The following is a 21,819-nucleotide window of genomic DNA, read 5'->3' as shown; positions in this document are numbered from 1 at the left end:
CTACACAATCAGCTAAATAACAAGGACTTTTAAACAGAATTAAGACACACTATATTGTGTACAGAAATATTTGAACTTTGATTAAAATGATAGATACTTGGGTAGAAAATTGTGGCATTTTCCTTGAATTTTGTACACAATGAAATATGTACGGAAAATAGCAAAATTAGTTTCACCTCAATGACCATACTTTTATCATATCTCCCCTGGTAGAGGCAGAAGAAACCAGGAAGGCAGAAAATGCTGTAATTAACAGCAAAGCCATTAGCACGTGAAAGATGAAAGATAGGTTAGTGTTTCAGGTGCCGACTCTGCTGAAACTATCCAAGGCTTGAGAAGATCTTTTATATCTGATCAACCCTGGGGTGTGGTAGAGATAAAAGATATTCGAGACTGTGTACCTATTAATTACTTCTATAGGAGGCACATAATGGATTTAATGGCTGTAAATAATAGCTTTCACAATGTTTGAGAGAATGCAGGCTTTGAAAAGACCTAAGTAGTGAATCAGGTATGCCTATAAAATTAATAAGGAAAATAATAAGTTGGGAGTTTCAAAAAGGAAAATTAAGAGCTGAGGCCTGAATTTGGTGAAGTTAATGTTAACAGAAATAGCCTATGCAATGTCTAGGAGGGATATGAGAGAGATTCTAAATGGGTCAAATTTAACATTAAATGTATTCAGTTGAAAAAGATTGAATACTGTACAGTGATGTGTGATTTATGTTGTTTCTACACACTTTTCTTGTTTACATAAGTGCTTGTTGTACATTGAAATCTGTCCTGTCTTCCACAGCCTATGGAATCGGTCTTCTCATTACCTTTGTTGCTCTGGCACTGATGCAGACGGGTCAGCCAGCGCTCCTTTACCTGGTCCCATGCACTCTGATCACTAGCATTAGTGTGGCTTGCTGGCGCAAAGAGGTGACAATGTTCTGGAACGGAAGTGGATTTGCGGTGAATACCAGTTTGATATGAGTGCATAGAAGAATGTTTTTTTCAAAAGTATAACAAAGTTGAGTAGATTTGCAGTTCTTCCATCATACTGGTCTATCTTGGGACTGGTATGAAGTTTGATAAAGGGTTTAACCATGTTATTTTGGGTTCTCCTGAAGCCTTCATATCAACCTAAGAAAAGCCTTTTCTGACCAAACATCACATTGTTAAACAGTATCTGATTCAATGTTAGAACAACACTTACGAAGAAAGCCCAAGACCTTTTATCAGAAAGTCGGTTCTGAAATTTTGCTACTTTGGTGCTCATTTTATGTTTTATCGCACCAAAGGACCTGAATGATGGGGAACAGGCACATCTTTTACTTTTGGCTCCCATTACCAGCATTAAGCACTGACAAATGGGTATAGTGCGGATCAGATATAGAGTAAAGAACCCCTCTATAGTACCCCTATAAGCACACCCAGATCAAGCAAAGCACTAACTTGTAAAATCTCCCTGCTTGTTCTAAACTCTAACCTTTAAAAGAATACGATTCATAATACCAGCAAACTTTCCATTGTCAATATTAAATAATATTGGACAAGCAGACTTTTTTGTTGTAGTTTAACATGCAACTTGTTTATAAATGGTTTGATTTAATTTGTATCTTTAATTTTTCTAAAATGCAATTGTGAAAACTCTTACTGATGTAGTTTTGTTTGAAATTTTGTTGCAATTGTTTGTTAATTTTTGGGACTGTCTATATCCTGTATTTACCAGGACTTGGTGGCTTTTTCTAGTGCTATCACCTGCCTGAGAACAGTCTAGCTGTTGTTCAGTATCTCTAATTTGTGTTGTCTGTTGTCAAATGATCAAGTAGTGACGTCCTCCTTGGTGGGAAAATCGGCTGGATCTTCTTGGGGTTAGGTTCGGTGTGAGATGTCATACCTTTCAAGTCTCCTCGTCAGACATGGCATTTTGGTGGCAGAACTAGGAGGGTCTGCAATGCTTCAGGACACTTGCTCAAGCACTACCAAAACTTTTCTAGGGATGAGGATACTTCCCACTTAACTCCAACTAATCCTGTGTGCCAAACTGCAAATGGTGTTCCTAGTTGATCAAGCAATGGGAAGTGGCTTTGATAAGCTGCATCATTTCAGCTGGTCAAACCATATCTATATTCTGTGCACATTTGGACTTCCTTTAAACCTTAGCCCTCCCAACCTGCGTTTAAGTTCCCTGGGCTTATTTGTATGGATGTGTCCCAATAGATGTGAGTATATATTCCCTATTGACCAAAAAGGTACTGCATTGGTGGCTTTGGATTTCTAAATAGTTTGGCTTGGAGATTCTTAAATTTGGTTATTGGATTCTGCAGGTGTTGATCAGAAAAACCCAGTGGGTGTGCCCAAAGTTTCACATCTCACTTTCAAGTGATTTATGGTTTGTCTTCAAAAGTTTTTAGTATGCCCCATTTTCATACTTTTGTCCCCCAAGTAGACTCATCTCGTGCCCCCTCCATTCACAGAATATGGATCCAACTTGCTTACAGCCTCTTTGAGACAGCTGAACTGTAAAAGCTCACCCAAATGATCATGTATTGTGTGTGAGACTAGACCGTGTGGGATTGGCTGAATGTTCCCTCTTTCACTAGGGTCACTGAGGCCAGCTGTAGTAATACACTGTGCACTTGCCTGATGATTGAATCTGAATTTAGTTTGTATATCTCTTGGTCCTAGTCTCCTGCAATTTTAATTCTGCGTTCCCTGGTGTTTATGCTGCAAAATCATTTTTAGTGGATCAGTAACAGACTCTTAGACACTTCTGATTGCTCGAAAATTGAGAGGATTATAAATTGGGAGGGAGGTGGATCTTATGAGTTACATCAGGTTTTGTGCAGGAACCACTTGGTGGTACAGTTTCAGAAATCAGGATAGCCTAGGAAGAAGACTGTGGTGTCTGCCCCAGTCAGTCTCCTTCTCTGCTGAGGGGTGTGTTGTGATGCCTGAATGATGTAAAAGGAGGTTTTTTTTAAGTGCGTCTCAAGTTATAAAAATAATCTTTCTTTTTAAACCAAATTTCAGACCAGTTCACATGATGTCAGCTTGTGTGTTGCTTCACCACCACCAACTACATCCAAACTGGTAAGTCTTCCGGAAGTCATTCAAATCAAGAGAATTTTAAACATTTCTCCAACAATTATTTAAAATTAATGTATTAGTGGAACACACTTCGAGCGGAATGCAATATCCCTTCTGTTAGTGTTTCATAACCTGGTGCTGCCTAACATAAAATGGTTCCATTTTTTCTTTAACTCTCATGGGATGTGGGCATCGTTGGTAAGGCCACCTTTTGCTGCCTATTCTCAATTGCCCTTGAACTGAGTGGTTTTCTAGGCCATATCAGAGGGCAGTTAAAAGTCAACAGCATTGCTGTGGGTCTGGCATCACGTGTAGGTCAGGCCAGATAAGGATGTCAGATTTCCTTCCCTAAAGGACATTAGTGAACCAGATGGGGCTTTACAATTAATGATAGCTGGAGTAGTCCGGTTATGAGTTATAAAAATTATGAATGATGGTTTAAGCAGCAGAGTAGCTGAGGCAGGGGTGCAGTTGAGTGATTGTTTCCATTTCTGTACTATCAGTCTTAATGATGGCACCAATTAAGTACATTTCTTTCTGTAGTCACTGTTGTAATGTACTGAAACTGATTACAGTACCCCCACACCGGCCAGTGTGGCATTCATCAAAGTTTTGATCCAAGATCAACTAGTTTGTACAGCTTAAAACGATAAGACAGAATACATTTAGAAGCAGAGAAACATTTAGAAATAGAAGCCGGAGTAGGCTATTTGGCTTTTCAAGCCTGCTGCATCATTCATTTTGATCATGGCTGATCATCAAATTCAATATCCTAATTCGCAAATCACCACCACCACCCCCCCAGATCCCTTTACACATGGAGCCATCAGAGGTGTTAAACTATTATTTTGGATTGGTGTGGGTGCAGTATTTATTATGTGAAGAGTGACCTGCATCTGATCATGGGTGGTTAATTTCAAATTGTACCATACTGACCCAATACTTTTTTTTATTTGAATGTTGCAGGAAGAGCTCTCCCCACAACCAATGTCAGTGGTTCCCAACAACTGTTCACAGCCTTCTAACAAGTCAACTCCAACTACTCCCTGCCATGAGGAGGAAGCCCTGACTGATCCACCAGCAGGATTCACAGAATCCACTGATGAAGTTGAATCTAGTGAGAACTTTCTGCCAAAAGACAGAACCAGCCAGTCATAATGCTGACAATGTACTTGTACACAATTTTTAAATATGCTGATAGTGGGTTTATATAAAACCGAACAGATCTCTATTGCACGTGTAAACTGAACCACATTGTGGGATGCCAACTGAGTATGTTTTTACTAACTGAACAACTTCCAAAGCGTCGAGACCTGGTTTGCAGTGAACCTCTCGTATCTTATCCAAGCTGTCCTCACTTTCAAGTCATCAGACTGATGTTTGCAACCATCCCAACACAAACTATCCTAACACCCAAACAGTGACAGCCAGCTGTTCAGTGATAACCCCCCTTCCCATATCTAGCAAACTACTTTGCACTTTCTCATTATCAGGACCAGCTACATAAACTTTCCTTGCTCTCAAACTGTTTGTGCGAGGCATGCAATAATCCTCAATCTTAGAAGAGCTATGTTTGTAGTTAAGAACGATTTGTTAGAAAAAAAACCTGTAATGCCACATTCAAAGATCCTTTGAGTATTATCACTTCAACTAGTAACAAGCAGGTTTGCCAGTCATTGTGCAAATATTTCTAGAGATGCCGTCCAATTTGATTCCTTCTAAATGACGGATTGCTGAACTAGGTTTTATAAGGCAGAAAAAAATTCTCCTTTGCAAGAGTACACTTAGTGAGGATATCTGCAAGTTGTTAAAGCAGAATCCCCAAATAACAATGTCTCATGTTGTACATTTCTAGCTGACATCTCAGTGAAGAGATGCCTGTGGCCATCACCGCACAACTTATTGGGTTGATGAAGAGTTCAGAATTCAATAATCAGTGATGTGATCTTTTAGATATCACCTAAACAAAGTGTCTGACAGCGCTTGAGTTTCAAATGACAGAAGTTATGCATCTAAAGGTCATGTTTATGGCAGCGGCACAGTGGGAATTTGCAGGACTGATCGAACCTTCTGGCCCATCTAGCTTGGCCCAGATTTCATAACTAGAACATTGAAGTATAACACAAGACAAGTGTAGAACTTAATGGGCAAAGCTACCATTTGCCTCCTTGCACACATTTATTTTGTCTTGCTAATTTACTCTCTTTCTCAAGATGTGGTAACTCTTGCTGGGTATCATCTAGTGCTTATCAGTCACCCTCAAGTCTCTTATCCATGTGACCATTTCTCAAGTTTGTTCATACATGAATGCTCTGCCCAGTGGCAGGCTTTTGGCTGTTGTTGGTGCTTCATCCTGAGTTATTTTCATGGCCATTTTTATTAGTGGTGATTTGCCATTGCCTTCCAATGTCAGGGACAAGGCGAGGAGACAAGTCTCAAGTCTACCTCAGCCAGAGTGGGAATTGAACCCATGCTGTTGGCATTCTTCCAACATTAGTCTCTAAACTAGCCAGCTCCCCATTTCTCAAGTAAGCGAGCTATTTGGCCATGGGGCCATTGGTGCTGAACTGGATTGTGTCTGCATCTGTCATCTATGCATCTGCTGGATACTGTTCAAAAGCAGGAACCTGTGCTGCGTTTCCTCCCTAACCTAAAGGCTAATTAGATCACTGGCTAATTGTAGCAACAGCTGAAATGAGTTAATTTAGCCCTGATTGGGGATATTAATTCAACATACATCTTGCAGCATTGTGCTATTTCACGTGTTGGTTAAGAAACAGATATGTCTATAAGAAGCAGACACTGCTTCTTCATTTACAAACCTTATATGTCAGAGATTGTCTCTCTGCTCTTGAATGACTGCCTCCCACACATTATAAAAATGTGATCCTGTAGGAGTTTTGGCTCAGTTCTTGAAAAGATTGTTTAAGAAGAATTAATTTGATAGTGAAGAGGCCAGGATCTTGAATCTTGTTCATCGTCAACTCCTCCCTTACTTCAAGAATTGAGCAAGTGCTGAACGGGACAACTGGCTAACTAACAATGATCACTAATTCAAACCTTGTACCAACTTAAAAATCACATGGAATCCCTTCATGTTTAGGATCATTAGGATTCTCTTTATCTATATGGAAGTATTTTTACTGCTAATGTAGTTTTCAAAGCAGTAAACGCTCCTTCAATTCTGTACAAAACCTTTATTCAACCCCTGGACTAATCTCCATCAATCTCCAATCTTATTTGGTCTTTATAAACTGTCTGACCTTCAGTGAGAACAAGAATTTGTACTGCAGACTGAATAGTTCAGTCAGTTGAACTTTCATTTCAATACACAGAGATTCACTTATTGCTTTGTTTTAGTGAAAGAATTACAGTGAGACATTTTCTACTTGAACCCCTCCCAACTGTCTCATAATTTCTCCTGAAAATGCTCATGGCTTAAAGATGCCACAGGAAATAGCAGTGTAGTCAAGTGGCTGTTGTTCAATTGTGTGCCATACCGACTGTTGGCAGATTGTTTGACTGTGGGGCTATCAGAGCCAAGCTTGATTCTGTGCACCCTCCCACTGCATTTCTGAATGCATGCTTTCCAGCTGGAATGACTTGGATAGAGATTGAATGAGAACTCTGGCTGATCTTCCCCTGTGTCAATCTGTTAAGCACCTGTTGATCAGCACCCCATCTCCCATCTCCAATACTCAACACCTCCAGTGTCCATCACCACCACCAGCAACTCACAGTGACAACAGGGTCTACAATCTACAAGTAGAGTATTGCAAACCCACAACCTTTACCACTCAGAAGGACAAGGACAGCAGACACATTGGAACACCACCACCTGCACACTCCGCTTTGAGCTATGCATCATCCTTACTTGAAACAATGTCACCGTTCCTTCACTATCACTGGGTCAAAATCTTGGAAGTCTCTCTCGAACAGCACAGTGAGTGTACCTGCACCACAGTGACTGCACTGGTTCAGGAAGGCAACTCACCGCCACCTTCTCTAGAACAGGGCGATAAAAATACTGTGATACCCGCGCTCCATAAAATTATTTTTTTAAAATGTCACCTGCTCTTTGCAGACTGCATGACCATTGTTGGGTCACTAGTAGAGACTTTTTTTCAAGAAGACTTAAAAACTAATTTTCAAAATAGAAATCGTGCTCCTGAAATATTATTCATTAGCTGAAAACATATTCAAAGTTGAGGAGATTTGGACTCTGAGTGGAGTGGGCTTAGTGGGCCTTTTCTCACATTAGACTCTCTCTCATTTTCTTTTCAGTCTTTGCCATCACTCAAGTAGGCAGATGGGAGCTGCTGTACATTCATGGGATGTGGGCTTTGCTGGCAAGATCAGCATTTGTTGCCCATACCTAATTGCTACAACTGAATGCTTGCTAGGCCTGTTCAGAGGCAAGTTAAGAGTCAACCACATTGGTGTGGGTCTGGAATCACACGTAGGCCAGACCAGGTAAGGATGGCAAATTTCCTTCACTAAAGGCATTAGTGAACCAGATGATAATTCATGATAGCTTCATGGTAACAAATATTGAGACAAGCTTTCAATTCCAGATTTTTAATCCCAAGGAGGGATTTGAACTTGTGGCCACAGATCACGAGTCTGGGCCTCTGAGTTCCTAGTCCAGTAGTAACAATTGCATCACCGTCTCCCTTTAAATGCAGTACTCCAGGGTTTGGTCTGACCAAGGCTTCATACAAGCTTATCATAACTTCACTTTTCAATTCTATCCCTCTAGAAATAAACCCCAGTACTTAGCTTACAAGCAAAATAAGTTTTATTTAAAAACAAAAGTTGAGGTAATTTTAGAATTCATTTATTTGTAATAACGATCATTTTCAAGCCTCATTGGGTAATGTTGTGGATGGGCAGAACATCTTATCTGTTTAGAATAATGAAAGAATCTAACACTACTGAAAGAGGCCATTCAACCCACTGTGTCATAGAATCCTACAGTGCAGAAGGAAGACATCCGGCCCATCAAGTCTGTACCAACCACAGTCCCATGCAGGCCATATCCTCATAACCCTAGCTCGTCCTCTTAACACTAAGTGGTAGTTTAGCATGGCCAACCCACCTAACCTGTACATCTTTGGAGTGTGGGAGGAAACCCATACAGACACTGGGAGAATGTGCAAATGCCTCACAGACAGGAACCCAAGCGGGAATCGACCCCAAGTCCCTGGTGCTGTGAGGCAGCAGTGCTAACCATTGCGCCACCTTGTTGCTCCACTGTGTTTCTGTCAGCTCAGTGATATAACCACACAACTTAATCTCACCCCCACACCAGCTTTTCTCTTCAATTTTCCATTTCCTTTTCTCCATAAACTTTAACTTATTTCATTTCAATGATATATCCAATTGACTTGTGAAATATCCAATGGAATCTGATTCCAAAGCTCTTTCAGGTAGTGAAATATCCCTTTTGTGTCCTTTAATCTTTTCCTAACTTCTAAAGCAGAGCTTGTAGGACCTCAATCTATTTTCTACCTATGTTAGTTTTAATGTGGATCATAACTTCACAAGCACAACTTCCTGCACCCGTTCACCAATACCTTGGCAACGGGAAAGCAACATATCATTGGGGATTCATGTCTGCAGCTGCAAAAACACCTTTTTCTCCCCTGGTTTTCGAACTCTATTACACCTACAATGCTACACTTCCCTCCCTGTACTCACCTGTGAAGCCAAGTCTCCCAGAGTGCTGGGGGATTTGCTTCTGACTGCACTTCCAAAGTGTCAGCATCCTCACTTATATTCAACATTGAATACTGGTTTGTGTGCCACACACCCAGGAGATTTCTGAACTGCCTGTCAATTGATCCTAACCTGCCTGATGGTGAACCACCCTTCCCGAACTCCCTTAATTTTAGTAATGGGGTAAAGGGTTAACTGCTTGTCATTGGTGAGTTGAAAGCTGTAAAAGAAAAAATACCAAGTCATCTTTCCTCGTTGATAACAATGGAACTTTTATCTGGCATCAGAAATTTGGCTGCCATTCACCAGCTCCTGTCCCCAGCCGTGTGAGGATTTGTACTTTCTCTGCATCCTCTGTAGCAGTCATGCTCTTGCCAAGGAATCATGTGCTCCTGTGATTTCATTCTGGGCTGTTAGTTACAGGGAAAAATAGGCCTCAGGTTATTTTCCAATGAGTGCCAGTTATGAAGAAATGCCTATAAATGTGGCTTAAGGAATTTCTCTTGAATGAACACTTAATGACATATTTGACTGACTGACATTACCCCTGTAAGTGGAATATTTTAATTGTAAACTATTCAGCAAACTGAGCCGGCTTTCCAGTATCCATCTGCATGTCAGTGATTAGATTATATTTCACTAGTTTGAAATTCCCTGATTATTTAGAGGTAGGTGGTAGCTGTGTATGGTTTAATTTTGTGAAGTTGCTGTGTCCTAACTGGATACTTGTACCTGCTAATGTCCTCTGTGTTCATCGTGTGATAATTTCAGACAATATGAAGTGATGTGTGATTTTCATTTAACCAGGACCATTCATGATGACTCAGAACTTAATGGAACAAAGCTTCCAATTTCCTGGAAAGTCTAACGTGGGTTTTTACGTCTCCCAATAGTTCAAAGCATTTGATCCAAAACTTGTAATGCATTCTGCATGGAAGAGGACAGGGGATAGTCCAAGTGAAACTGTCCAAGTAGGTAAAATGTCATGAAATAAAATCTTCACTGGTGTGGCTTGTGTCAGTCCAGTGAGAGTAATCACTTTTTCCATCTGTATAATGGCAGTAGTTCCTACAAATACTGGTAGTGTCAGGCAAAGTAAGAATTTTCCACTGCTAACAGACTTACTAAGAGGTGAGTGTTTGACTTGAGCCATTTTGGAAAAAATAGGTGCCGGATTTTGCATTATCCTCTTTTGACACACATCCTATAAATGGGAAACTTCTCAAAAAGAGAATTTTAAGAATAAATGAACATGCTTTGTTTGGTCGTTGTGTAATAACCTTGGTGGAAACATTCAAACAACCAATTTGGGCAACAAAAGGACATGTAGAAAATAAACCCTGGTTGACGATAAGTCTAGGAACTGTTTGCAGGGTTAGCAATTGGTGCCTAGTTAATGACTGATGACAGTAAAAAGATTGGGCATTGGATTTTATTTAATTGCAACAATAAAGCTTCTGGACTTAGTAATTATGTGGTACTGATTTCAATAAAATTGTTTAATATGTACTATTTCCTTGTCCAAAGAATTATATTGGATGGGTGATGGATTATGATTTCTAAATAAAGTTTTCCTAATTTAAAAGCACTTAGATGTGAGTCACTGTTTTCAGTTTCAAGATGTTGTGCTGATTTGTTTCTTCTATTGTTCAACTAAGGCTGGGACAAGAAAGGGGGAAGAAATTAGCTAGGGCTCATGAATATCCAGTAACGTGCACTGGAGTATATTTGTTGATTGATGAGGACAAGATCAGGCTGCCTGCTAAAGTTGATTATCAAACCAGTGATGATACATCGAATGTGACCATTTGGAGAAGGTAGTTTTCATTTGTGGAACTATTCCTCTTTATCTCCCAAGAGACTGTTTCTAGTAGGAGTTATTAGATTGTGATTAGAACACTCTCTACTTTTCCCTTCCCCAAATCTTGGCTTCTTCCACCCACAATTTACAAGCTTTTAAAACTCAATTTTGAATTAGCAAATAATGAACTTCTTTATGTCCTCTTCAGTCTTTTTTGTGTCCTACAGTATTAGCCTGGCCCTTCACATGGGTTCCGAATAGAACTGAAGACTTGTGATCTGAAACTAGTCGCACCCCTAGCCAAGCTGTTCCAGTTCAGATATAACACTGGCATCCACCTGACAACATGGAAAATTACCCAGATATATCCTTTCACAAAAAGCAGGCACGATGGCGCAGTGGGTTAGCACTGCTACCTCAGCGCCAGGGATCCGGGTTTGATTCACGGCTTGGGTCACTGTCTGTGTGGAATTTGCATGTTCTCCCCGTGTCTGCGTGGGTTTCTTCCATCTGCTCTGGTTTCCTCCTAAAGTCTGAAAGATTGGTTAGGTGCATTGACCCGAACAGGTGCTGGAGTGTGGCAACTAGAGAATTTCACAGTAACTTCATTGCAGTGTTAATGTAAGCCTTACTTGTGACAAATAAATAAACTTACTTATTTTAAATCCATTCTGGCCAATTACGTCCCACTGGCCTGCTTTTTGCTATGATGGATGGTGTTGTCCACATTGCTATCAGTTACAAAGCAATAATCTCAGTTTGGGTTCAGCACCTGGCCTCATTACAGCCTTGGTCCAAACATAGACAAAAGGGTGAGACTGACCGCCTTGATATCAAAGCCATATTTGACCGAGTATGGCATTAAGAAGCCCTAGAAAAACTGAAGTCAATGAGAATCTGGAAAAACTCTTTACTGGTTCATGTCATCCCTAGCACAAAGGAAGATGGTTGAGGCTGTTGCAGGTCAGTAATCAGTCCCAAGACATCACTGCAGCACTTCCTGGGTCCAACCATTTTCAGCTGTTTTATTAATGACCTTCCTTCAAACAGAAGAGGGGATGTTTGCTGCTGAATGTTCAGTTTGTTGCTGCAATGTTCATTTGCAACTCCTCAGTTACTGAAACAGTCCATAACTGCATGCAACAAGTCTGGGACAATATTTGGACCTGGGCTGATAAAAGGCGAGTAACATTGGTGCCATACAAGTAATGACTATCTGACCATCTCCCCTTGATGTTCAATGGCATTACCAACACTGAATTCCCCACAATCAACATCCTGGGATTAGCATTGACCAGAAAGTGAGGGGCAAGTGCAGCAGACGTATGGAAACACTAACGCTTTCAAGCATCACCGATCTCAGCCAAATTCTACCCTGACTTGGAATTAACTATATCACCATTTCTTCACTGTAGTTGAGTTAAAATTGTGGAACTCCCTTCCTACAGCACTGCAGGTGTACTTACTTCAGATGGACTGCAGCAATTCAAGAAAGCAGTCCACCACCACCTTCACAAGGGCAACAAATGATCTTGCCAGTGACGCCCACATCGCATGGAAGAATAAAATCCACCAGGCTTTGCTTTATGGTTTTTTACTTATGGTGCTGTCCCAGCGAATTTCTTGAAGTGATGTTACAATTTTTAAACCAAAAAGCTAAGCCGTGATTGAGTTAGTTGCATTGGGTTCTTTCTGTTGATGTTGCTGTGTGCTTCTGTAGTATCTTACAGCAGTTTCCTGCTTTCTTTGATTTGATTTATTATTGTCACATGTATTGGTATACAGTGAAAAGTATTATTTCTTATATGCTGTACAAAGCATGCTATTCATAGAGAAGGAAATAAGAGAATGAAAAATGTAATGTTACAGTCATAGCTAGAATGTGGAGAAAGATCAACTTAGTGCAAGGTAGGTCCATTCAGGAGCCTGACAGCAGCATGGAAGAAGCTGTTCTTGAGTTGGTATGTGACTTCAGACTTTTGTATGTTTTTCCCGATAGAAGAAAGTGGGAGGGAGTATGTCCGGGGTGCGTGGGGTCCTTAATTGTGCTGGCTGCTTTCTGGTTTTGGTACAATTTTGCTGCAATTATTGCTCACTCCTTTATTTCCCAATGTGGTGCTTTCCGACATCATCCATTACAATTATTAGTAAGAAGTGGCGGAGGTGGGGTGAATTTCACGAAGACAATTAAACATTTATAATCTTTTATGGCAGTGAACAGCAATTCTCCACTCAATCCTCCAAACACAGCTTTAACAAGTGAATGCACAGCAGTTAATCACTAATCCAATCAAGTGTGGTGAAATTTCCTGTTTGCGTCAAAAATATTTCCAATGTACCACAGAAGGGAAAAAAATATTTGTATTAACAAATTACACCACACCTATGGCATGAAGTGCCCTGATGACTAGAAGCATTGCTATTGTGCTGGTCATTAATCAAAGGCACACAGTCAACTATTGTTACTATCGACAAGGAACCTGAGATTTCTTTCTTAAATTGTACGCTTCTTGATTACATGGTGGGGGAGAGAATTCACTCACACTCTCTATTTAATTCACAGATCTGTCAGACACAGTGGTTAGCACTGCTGCCTCACAGTGCCAAGGACCCGGGTTCAACTCCCGGCATGAATCACTGTCTCTGTGGAGTTTGCACATTCTCCCTATGTCTGTGTGGGTTTCTTTCGGATGCTCCAGTTTCCCCCCATGGTCCAAAAGAGGTGCTGGTTAGGCGCATTGGCCATGCTAAATTCTGTACCCAAACAAGCACTAGACTGTGGCGACTAGGGGATTTTCACAGTAACTTAAGTGTAATTTAAGCCTACTTGTGCCAAATAAATAAGAAAACTCTTTATATCAAGCCTCCCCTAACTTGTAACCAGTTACTTGTCTGATCTCTTGTGCATTTGCTTGCTTTTTTCTAAGTTTTCCAATGTTTGCTGATGCCACACTGATCCATACAGAGCAGGAAAGTCACCTCTGTTCTTTGGCTTGTGTTGAGTTCACTAGTTATTGCTGAAGGGGCAGCTGATGGGACAGACTTGGTTTCTGTCCAATAGACTTGACAATCAGTGAGGACTTTGGCCTTTATTATGAGGCGACTGCTGCTGGAGGGAGCGTGTCAACTTTGAGGCAGTTAGAGTTGGACTCAGCTACGATGCTGCCTTCAGTCAAACAGCTCCCAGGTTTCATGCAGGCTCTTGGAAAGAATCACTAGTTCCTGTGGAATCTATGACTCGGTAAGAGTTGGTGTTCCCAGGAGTTGAGGGGGAAAAGCTTTGTGGGAAATAAGTTTCATTATAACGGGGTGATGCAAACATGGGAACTAACAAACAGACCTCAATGAATTGAAATTAAATGTTGAGTGACTGTCCAACTATAGTACAAATTTTCTCATTGAATATTACAAACTGCCAAAGGGAAGAGGTTGCTATGTCTTAAAGCACCCATGTACTGTATCTGAAAATGCCATTAAATGATAGCAATCTTGGGAATTTGCATTTGAATGAATCAATATATAGAATCATAGAATTTTACAGCAACAGAAGACGACTATTTGGCCCATCATGTCTGCACTGGTTTATGAAAGAGCTACCCAGCTAGTCCCATTCTCCAGTCCTATCTCCACAGTCCTGTAAATTCAGCACTTTCAAAGATCTATCCAGCTCTCTATAGAAACCTATGGAATATGCCTCCACTATTCTCTCAGGCAGCACATTCCAAATTCCAACAACTTTCGAAATGGCTTCCTCTGGCTTGCTGGGAAGTCAGTTCCAGATTGATCATTCACTGTAAGACTGAACTCAATCTTAACTTTCAGGCCCATTTGCAGCAGAGGAGGTCAGCAATGCTTTGGGAGCCTGTATGCTTCAGCAGCATGTTTCTGAGTTTTTTTAACCCTTTTGCATCTGATTGCTGGGATGCCTGACTACTTGGAATAGGGGAGCATGATGAGGACCTGTTTCAGCTCGACTATGTAAAGAGGAGGGGTCCTGCGGGGGTCAGATTGGAAACACTGCAGAGCAGAGAACTTCAGAACTGATTTGATTTATTACTGTCACATATTAACATATAGTGAAAAGTATTGTTTCTTGCGTGCTATACAAAGCATACCATTCATAGAGAAGGAAATGAGTGTGTGCAGAATGTAGTGTTACAGTCGTAGCTAGGGTGTAGAGAAAGATCAATTTAATGCAAGATATATCCATTAAAAAGAGAGATTCAGTATAGAACAACAAAGCCTTGATGTGTCCCTGACGTCAAGCTAGGATCTATAATGGTCTTGCAATGATTTTAATTGGGCTGTTGAAGTTGGCCTATTGAAATATGAATTCCCTGAGTAAGGGGCCTTAAGTCAGTTTGATTTTGTTTACTTGGTTCAACACAAAAGATATCCCTGAGTAAGGGGCCAATTGATGGGCCAATATACTTTGTATATAACCGGAGTGTCAGTTCCTCTGCCACTCTCAAATGTAGACTGCTGACTGATAGCATTCTGTGTACTACTGTTGGAATTGTAAATAAAGGGATTCTGGTGAAGGGACTTCTGCCTCTGTGAAGTTATTACAGGTCTGCAAGGAAATTCTGCTCGCCATGGGTGGGTAAAAGAAGGCTGCCTCAGAGAACAAGTAGGCCTGGCTGGAAATGGCTGAGAAGGTCAGTAGAAGAGTGAGGTGTCTCATTCTTGGGTGCTGAACCCGATAAGGCCAAGAAAGCTGAGTGACATGGTACATTCAAGTGTGAATCCCCTGCATTTATTTTTCCAGCCATCTGTATACCACTCCTCATACCAGTCCAACTTGCAGTTGCACCCATTCCTGAGGTACCTCCTCGCATCTTCAGCTGCCACTAACACCTTATAGTGAAATTGTGCCAATCCCTGGGATCCTTCACAAATCCTTCCATCCTCTCCAAGTAGTCCACAGCTCCCTCTCATAGCTCCTTCCTTGCAGGGAACAGCATAGAATACCAGGAAGAACCTGACAACTGGAGTTATCTCCATCTTGACGGAGAGGGAAGGGGCAATGGAGACAAGCTGGGTTTTGGTATGCTTGACCATTGAAGGTGGAGAGATGGGGGACTCAGAGCTACTTATGACAGAATTAAAAATAACACAGTGACATGCCATACATCATTCACTCATGTTGCTCTTGTATCAGCAGATACTGAAATATGTACACAGCATTGACTTAGAAACCTTTCACCTTGTCAGTTCTAATTCATATAATTAACCTCTCGCATGTCCTGCAGGAAATTGCGCCCGTGGGAAGATGAAGACATCCTTAGAGGACGCTGTCTCTAGGATGCATTGCCACAAGACTCGTACACACTTGAAGCTAAGATATAAACTCCTAAGTGAAGCCTCCAAGGTAGGGAGTTGGGTTGTCACATCATCAGTTGCAGTTTAGAAATGAGCATGGGCAAATGCTAGAGGCAGGAACACTGGTGGAAAGAGCCATCAGATGGCGTGGGATTCTTCAGATTCTGCTCAGCTGAATGCAGATGCTGAGTCTCAGAGTGTCATAGAAGAAAATTATTAGAACCATAGAAATGATACAGTATAGAAGGGGGCCATTCACCCCTTCTTGTCCATGCCATCCCAAAGGCATGCAGGTGCGCTTTCTAATCTTTCCTGGAGCAGCAGCAGAAAATGTGTGAGAGATTCTGTCAGCTTTTTCCAGAAGTATAGTGTATGATTGGAGAGAGATTGGAGGAGTTGGTGGTACGGTGGCAAAGTAATTAGCACTGCTGCCTCACAGCTCCAGGTACCAGGAGTTCAATTCCAGCCTCAGATCACTATGTGGAGTTTGCACATTCTCCCTGTGTCTGATGGGTTTCCTCCAGGTGACCTTCCCATAGTACAAAGATGTGCAGGTTAGGTTGATTGGCCATGCTAATTATTCCTTAGTGTCAGGGGGATTAACAGGGTCACGGCAATAGGGCCTGGGTGGGATTGTCGTCAGTGCAGGCTTGATTGTCCGAATGGCCTCCTACTGAAGGGATTCTATGAGTCCATCTCCAGCATGAGTGCCACGGTGTCTCAGGGCTTTGAAATGGTGTCTCCAGGCATAGAAAGAGTAACCATCTTCATGAAGTATCAGACTTGGCAACTCACTGAGTGAATAGTGGACCTCACCAATGACTTGCACACACAGACTGACAACTCATTCCTATATTCTAATGTTATTGAGAGAAAACTCCACCTCGCCTTTCAGCATTTTACTGAATTTAACAACATGGGCTTCCAGCTACTGGCTGGCAGAAAAATGCAGTGAGATATGAGAGGGAAGATGGAGGAAGGACACATTGAAATGGAACTGCTACTCAAAGCACTTCCACTCCCCATATTCGAGCAAGCTGCCTCCTGTCCTTTTGACTTGATTTATTATTGTCACATGTATTGGCATCCAGTGAAAAGTATTGTTCCTTGCGCACTATATAGACAAAGCATACCGTTCATAGAGAAGGAAATGAGAGACTGCAGAAAGTAGTGTTACTGTCATAGCTAGGGTATAAAACAAATCAACTGAATACAAGGTAGATCCTTTCAAAAGTCTGATGGCAGCAGGGAAGAAGATGTTCTTGAGTTGGATTATATGTGCCCTCAGACTTTTATCTTTTTCCTGATGGAAGAAGGTGGAAGAGAGAATGTCTGGGGTGCATGGGGTCCATTATTATGTTGACTGTTTTTCCAGAAAGGATGCTTTCTGTGGTGCATCTGTAAAAGTTGGTGAGAATTGTAGCGGACATGTCAAATTTCCTTAGCCTTCTGAGAAAGTAGAGGAGTTGGTGGGCTTTCTTAACTATAGCATTGGAGTGGAGAGATCAGGATAGATTGTTGGTGATCTGGACACCTAAAAACTTGAAGCTCTCAACCATTTCCACTTTGTCCCTGTTGACGTAGACAAGGGCATATCCTCCACTACACTTCCTGAAATTCATGACTATCTCCTTTGTTTTGTTGACATTGAAGGAGAGATTATTGTCATCATGCCAGCTCACCCGATTCTCTATTTCTTTCCCGTACTATGCCTCATCATTGTTTGAGATCCAATCCACTATGGTGGTGTCATCAGCAAACTTGAAAATCAAGTTGGAGGAGAATTTGGTCACACAATCATAGGTGTGTAAGGAGTATCATAAGGGGCACAGCCTTGTGGGGTACCAGTGTTGAAGATGATCATGGAGGAGGTGTTGTTGCCCTATCCTTACTGATTACGGTTTGTGGGTTAGGAAGTTCAGGATCCAGTCGCAGAGGGAGGAGCCGAGCAGCAGGCTGTGGAGTTTGCAGATGCTTTTTGTAGGAATAATGATGTTGAAGGCTGAGCTGTAGTCAATAAATAGCAGTCTGACAGAGGTGTCTTTGTTATCTAGCTGTTCCAGGGTTGTGTGTAGGGCCAGAGAGATGGGTCCTGCTGTGGACCTGTTGCAGTGGTAGGCAAACGGCAGTGAATTCAGCATTTGAGCACTAGAACAAAGAGAAAAAAAAATTGTTGTTGCACCAATGTATTTACTTGGATGGTTGTGGAGCCACATGGACCATAAGCTTTGTTTCCAAGTTCCACTACAACTTATCAACTAATCTTTCATCATCCTAAAGACTACTATCCCCAGCCCTAATGTCACTACTCCTATGGCCATCCCAACTTACTTGTTCTTTCCAGATACATCCATGTGCTCTTCTCTCTGCTTGTGTCATCTCTACACTGAAAGCAAAACTGGTCTCTGTACCTTCCACTCTGATTCGTACTTTCCTACAACTTCTGATTTATCATTCACCTGCGAGTGAACCTTCAAGCTCTTAGACCGCTAGCACAGACCATGAGCAAAGGCAGTGAGCAACAGTGGACCCAACTTTTATAATACATTGGAAAACTGTGGGTGAGGGGTTATTTCATTCATTCTTGGTTTTGGACATCGCTGGCTGGCCAGCACTTATGGCCCATCCCTAGTTGCCCAAGGGCAGTTGAGAGTCAACCACATTGATGTGGCTCTGGAGTCACATGTGGGCCAGACCAGGTGAGGACAGCAGATTTCCTTCCCTAAAGGACGTTTGGGAACCAGATGGGTTTTTACAACACTGGTTTCATAGTCATCAGTAGATTTTTAATTCCATTTTTTTTAAAATTGAATTCAAATTCCATCATCATCCGTGGTGGGACTCGAACCCTGGTCCCCAGAATATTAGCTGATTTTCTGGATTAATAGTCTAGTGATCATATCACTAGGCTATCGCCTCCTCTATTGCATTTTACATGATTAGATATCATCCAATCAACCCTCCAGGTACATGTCTTAGCAATGCTAAACAACACCTGCTATTTATTTAATAATCCCCAATAAAGATAAATAATCTATTTTAAATTAATCATTTCTCATAAGATTCTATCTTGCTATTCAATGAAAATGGATTAATTATCTTCAAGCATTAGTCCATTAGCTTGCATTGTTCTTAGTATTCTATTTTTAAACATAAATCTATTAATATTTTAGATTCATCGATAGTTTCCAGAAAGGTTTCCCCCTTTCTTTTGTGTTGAATTTGTGTTCTATGAAATTTCCTAGTCCAGTAAGAACATTCACTCAAACCCAGGTTTAACACCACTAGCTACACACACACACATGAATTAATTTGATTTATTAGTGTCACATGTATTGGGATACAGTAAAAAGTATTGTTTCTTGTGAGCTTTACAGACAAAATGTACTGTTCATAGAGTACATGGGGAGAAGGAAAGGAGAGGGTGCAGAATGTAGTGTCACAGTCATAGCTGGGGTGTAGGGAAAGATCAGCTGAATATCTGGTAGGTCCATTCAAAAATCTGATGATAACAGGGAAGAAGCTGTTCTTGAGTCGGTTGGTACATTTTCAGATTTTTGTGTAATTTTCCCAATGGAAGAAAGGTGGAAGAGAGAATGTCTGGGGTGCTTGAGGTCCTTGATTATGCTGGCTGCTTTCCTAAGACAGCAGGAAGTGTAGACAGAGTCAATGAGTGGGACGCTGATTTGCCTGATGGGCTGGACTAATTCGCACTTCTTATAGTTTCTGTGGTCTTGGTCAGAGCAGGAGCCATACCAAACTGTGATGCATCCAGTAAGGAAGCTTTCTATGGTACATCTATAAAAATTGATAAGAATCATAGTGCACATGCTGCTTTTCCTTGACCTTCTGAGAAAGTAGAGATGTTGGGTGGGTTTTCTTAACTATAGAGTCAGCATGGAGGGACCAGGACAGATTGTTGATGATCTGAACACCCAAAAACTGGTGTGCCTTCTCAAAGACACAGTAAGCAGTCCCACAACACCAGGTTAAGGTCCCACAGGTTTGTTTGGTAGCACAATCTTTCAGAGCACTGTCCCTTCATCAGGTGAGCGTAGGATTTGTTTCACAAAGACAGTCAGTGGATAATAATCACAAGGCGAAACCTTGGCTACTTTTCCATTCTCTACACCCTGGCTGTGACTGCAAAACTGCACACTGCTCTCTCTTGTTTCCTTCTCTATGAACAGTATGCTCTGTGTAGCATGCAAGAAATAATGCTTTTTACTGTATGCTAATGCATGTGACAGTAATAAATCAAACCAGATTCTCTAACCCAGAAGCACTGAAGCCGAATGCAGCACCCTCACTCCTGCCAGGTCTGACATCAAAGACCACCAACTGATCCTGGAGCTTTCCTGGATAGTTAGGCCCAGTTTTTCATCGGATAAAACTCATGAACCAATTTTTCTTTGTGTCTACCCCATGTATGCTGAGAAGGTTGGGTAACAAACAATGTTGTATTCAAAAAGCCAAAAACAACACTTATCATTCCCTCTCCAATGCTCCCGAGGAAATGTGTGCAGTAATAGAGGCAGTGGACAAGTCAGCTGGGGATACAGTCCAGGTGAATCAAATACCATTCATTGGCTGGTCTGTAGCACTGCAACTCATTTGCATTGTCTTTTGAAGTTCTTCATGAATTCTCTCAGGGCGTAATGAGCAAAATGTAATTTAGACTAATTAGAACATAAGGTCACTTGGTCAATGTGTCCCAGCACAGTACAAAGTATCTACAACTCTAAGCAAAGTTGTTAAATGTATTCATTCCTGGTATAGGGTGTTGCTGGCTAGACCAGCACTTACTGCCCATCCCTAATTGCCCTCGGGCAGATAGCAATTAGCGGTCTACTTTTGAAACTGTCTACATAGCAGATACCTTTCAGGAATGGGTTTCCTCCAGGTGATCTTCCCATAGTACAAAGATGTGCAGGTTAGGTTGATTGGCCATGCTAATTATTCCTTAGTGTCAGGGGGATTAACAGGGTCACGGCAATAGGGCCTGGGTGGGATTGTTGTCAGTGCAGGCTTGATTGTCCTCAGCTTTGTTGTCATGAAGTCTGAGAGGTCGTTTAAAGATAAGCTTACTCCTACATTTCCTCCAGCAATGATTTGAAGTGACTCGGTGGTGGAGTGGTTAGCACTGCTGTCTCACAGCGCCAGGGACCTGGGTTCAATTCTGGCCTCAGGTGACTGTCTGTATGGAGTTACACGTTCTCCCCGTGTCTGCGTGGGTTTCCTCCGGTTTCCTCCCACAGTCCAAAGATGCTTGGGTTAGTTGATTGGCCATGAAAAATTGTCCATTAGTGACAGGAGGATTAGCAGGGTAAATACTTGGGGTTACATGGCTAGGGCCTGAGTGGGATTGTTATCGGCGCTTCGCTGCAGATGGCTGCCTTCTGCGCTGTAGGGATTCTATGATTCTATGACAGTTCCACCTCATAGAATCCCTACAGTGCAGGAAGAGGCCATTTGGCCAATTGAGTCTGCACCAACTCTCCAATGGTATCTTGCCCTTACCCTATCCCTGTAACCCCACACATTTACCTCACTAATCCCCCTAACATACACCTATATAAAGGGGCAATTTAGCATGACCAATTCACCTAACCTGAACTTCTTTGGAGTGTGGGAGGATACCAGAGCATCCAGAGGAAACACACGCAGACACAAGGAAACCATGCAAACTCCACGCAGTCACCCAAGACTGGAATGGAACCTGGGTCCCTGGCAGTATAAGGCAGCAGTTCTAACGACTTAGATTGTCAATAATATTTAATATTGAATTGGAGAGTATTGACTGGAGTGCCTCTCGGTATTAGAATAAAAACAGGCAATGCTCAGAAGATCTGACAGCATCCATGGTGAGGAAACCAGAGTCAATGTTTCAGATCAATGAC

At 41.7% G+C, this 21,819-nt stretch overlaps 1 protein-coding gene across 4 annotated transcripts in view; it reads left to right on the top strand.

The window, feature by feature from the left end:
- sppl2 (signal peptide peptidase-like 2) overlaps window positions 1–10,388 on the top strand; it is a 46,657-nt gene extending 36,269 nt beyond the window's left edge. Inside the window, exons 14-17 of one of the 4 annotated variants that reach the window (XM_080213094.1) lie at window positions 797–957; window positions 3,022–3,081; window positions 4,045–4,246; window positions 7,363–10,388. In XM_080213094.1, the coding sequence (XP_080069220.1) occupies window positions 797–957; window positions 3,022–3,081; window positions 4,045–4,236 (413 nt within the window). In that variant the 3' untranslated portion in view covers window positions 4,237–4,246; window positions 7,363–10,388. Of the gene's footprint in view, window positions 1–796; window positions 1,016–3,021; window positions 3,082–4,044 lie in introns of those variants that run through there. The other 3 variants (XM_080213097.1, XM_080213096.1, XM_080213095.1) reach the window with 3 other exon arrangements.
- Window positions 10,389–21,819: the final 11,431 nt, after the last annotated feature.

The sequence above is a fragment of the Carcharhinus amblyrhynchos genome, chromosome 26 (assembly GCF_965287045.1).
Source record: "Carcharhinus amblyrhynchos chromosome 26, sCarAmb.v2.hapA, whole genome shotgun sequence".
NCBI classification, from domain to species: domain Eukaryota; kingdom Metazoa; phylum Chordata; class Chondrichthyes; order Carcharhiniformes; family Carcharhinidae; genus Carcharhinus; species Carcharhinus amblyrhynchos.
This window is presented reverse-complemented; position numbering and strand designations above follow the sequence as displayed.